We start from the raw sequence: 2,500 nt of genomic DNA, 5'->3' as shown, positions 1-2,500 counted from the left end.
TGGATTCTTCATTTCGATAATGCACCCTGTTACAAAGCTCCCCTTACTTGTGAGTGTCTCACCAAAAGCAACATGGTATCACTTCTGCTCCTGCCCTGTTCATCAGATTCAGTACCTGCGGATTTCCATCTCTTCCCCAAGATGAAACGGCAGCTCAAAGGCCACTGTTTTAACACTTGTCGAGATCCAGAGTGAATTTGCAGACTCACTTACGGAAAACAACTTTCAGGTCGGATTCCAAAAGTGACAGGAATACTGAGACCAGTGAAGTGCTGCGGAAAGCGACTGTTTCAAAGGAGATGATGTTAAAACTCAGATAAATAAATTATTTTCTATTAAACATAATTTTGAAAGGATGAGTTGTACACTTGTATAATTAATTTATGAGAAAGATCTACAGCTAATTGTTCATAGATTAAAAATATACACCAATCATATTTATCATTGCTGTCTTCGCATGCTAATGCTAAACTGCCAATCAAAACCAACCCCACTGGACTGCGATTAGTTAAACTAAGCAAGGTAGAAATACAGAAATCTAGAAAAACAAGATATATTAATTTAGAAGGGGTAGATTTACAGGGGTTTCCTAGTCACTGCGATTAATCATAGATTTAAGGGAATTTAGGCTATAGCAAGTACAGTATTGTGTAGGAAGTACATTTAGTACCTGTGTACACTATTTATCTATTTATTTATTTATCTGTTTCTTTTCTATTTATATTGGTATATGATGGCAGATTATATTGTGTGAATCATGTAATTGATATGGATTACGAAACAGCTTGTCAAATAATGGAATAAACATCTATTCTTTTTCTTCGATCAATTATATATATATACATATATATGTATGTATGTATATATAATACAAATAAGATTCAGTTGAATTAGGTACTTAAATTGAGACACCTTGATAGGTCGGAATAATATACACACTCAACATTATTAAGTAAATATCAAACTTGGTACATAAGTGTCAGCTGAATAATATTCTTGCAGTCTATGTAGACAATAATATGCAAACTCTACTAAATTGTAGTAGTTTGTTTTTATTCCCGTGCAATGAATCCTGCTCCTAGTTAAGGGCTTTACCCCTATAACCCTTATTCCATTATCGTTCAAAGTCTTCCTCTATTAATATGCCAATTAATAACGTTTGGGTTAGCTTTCTTTCTTTCTTCTTTCTCCTAATCATCCCTTTCCCATCCCTCCCTTCTTTATTACTACCCTCTGCCTTGCCCTCTTGTGGAGATGAAATTGGGTTTTGGTTCCATCACAAACGACCTTGATAATTTAGTAGATTGACCTGACCACAAATCATTTTCTTACCACTGACAAGTAGACATTAAACAACTCCTTAATAGGATGCTGAGTTTAAAGGTCTTTATCTCACTTTATCTATCTATCTATCTATATATTTTTTTTTTTTTACTTGTTTCAGTCATTTGACTGTGGCCATGCTGGAGCACCGCCTTTAGTCGAGTAAATCGACCCCAGGACTTATTCTTTGTAAGCCTAGTACTTATTCTATCGGTCTCTTTTTGCCGAACCGCTAAGTTACGGGGACGTAAACACACCACCATCGGTTGTCAAGCGATGTTGGGGGGACAAACACAGACACACAAACATATATATATATACGACAGGCTTCTTTCAGTTTCCGTCTACCAAATCCACTCACAAGGCTTTGGTCGGCCCGAGGCTATAGTAGAAGACACTTGCCCAAGGTGCCACGCAGTGGGAATGAACCCGGAACCATGTGGTTGGTAAGCAAGCTACTTACCACACAGCCACTCCTGCGCCTATATATATGTAGATATATAGAATATTTATACACACACATACATACACACACACATACATACACACACACATATATATATATACGTTGGGGAAAGAGAGAATAAAGAAAAGAGAACCGAACAGAAAAGTGAAAGAGAATGACAAAGAAACAATGTCCAGTGTGTACTTACCTCCTTCAAAGCAAGATAATGATCAATGTCTATTCCATTATGTCCAGTTTCAGCCCTGAGCACTTCCTCTTTGCTAATTAAACTAGGGAAGAAATATATGTATATATATATATAAATATGTATGTGTGTGTGTGTGTTTGTTAATATTTGGGTTTTTTTTATCTATGGTGGAAAGCTGGCAGAATCATTAGCATGTCAGAAAAAAAAAATGCTTAACGGCATTTCATCCAATTTTATGTTCTGACCCCCAAACTCCACTGGTGTCAACTTTGCTTGTCATCCTTTTGGGGTTGATGAAATAAGTACCAGTTCAACACTGGGGGTCAATATAATTGACTTACCTTCTCCCCCACAAAATTGCTTGCCTTATGCCAAAATTATAAACCAATATATATGTAAATACACACACACACACACACACACACACACACACACATGCATACACATATACACACATGATACATAATCTGAAATATAAGCATTTGTTTCTACCCTGATGGTAGAGGCTCAATTTAGCCAACGTT

General features: G+C 36.3%; 1 protein-coding gene across 11 annotated transcripts in view; it reads right to left on the bottom strand.

Annotated features, from left to right (window-relative positions):
* Positions 1–2,500, bottom strand: part of LOC106878458 (carboxypeptidase B) — a 20,186-nt gene that overhangs the window by 14,971 nt on the left and 2,715 nt on the right. For all 11 annotated transcript variants that reach the window (XM_089344263.1, XM_089344261.1, XM_089344260.1 and 8 more), the window contains exon 2: positions 1,977–2,058. In XM_089344263.1, the coding sequence (XP_089200389.1) occupies positions 1,977–2,058 (82 nt within the window). The remainder of the gene's footprint in view (positions 1–1,976; positions 2,059–2,500) is intronic.

Source organism: Octopus bimaculoides, chromosome 28, assembly GCF_046866305.1.
Source record: "Octopus bimaculoides isolate indiv1 chromosome 28, ASM4686630v1, whole genome shotgun sequence".
In the NCBI taxonomy this organism is placed as follows: Eukaryota; Metazoa; Mollusca; class Cephalopoda; order Octopoda; family Octopodidae; genus Octopus; species Octopus bimaculoides.
The sequence above is the reverse complement of the archived record's forward strand: the minus strand, read 5'-3'. Positions and strand labels throughout refer to the sequence as shown.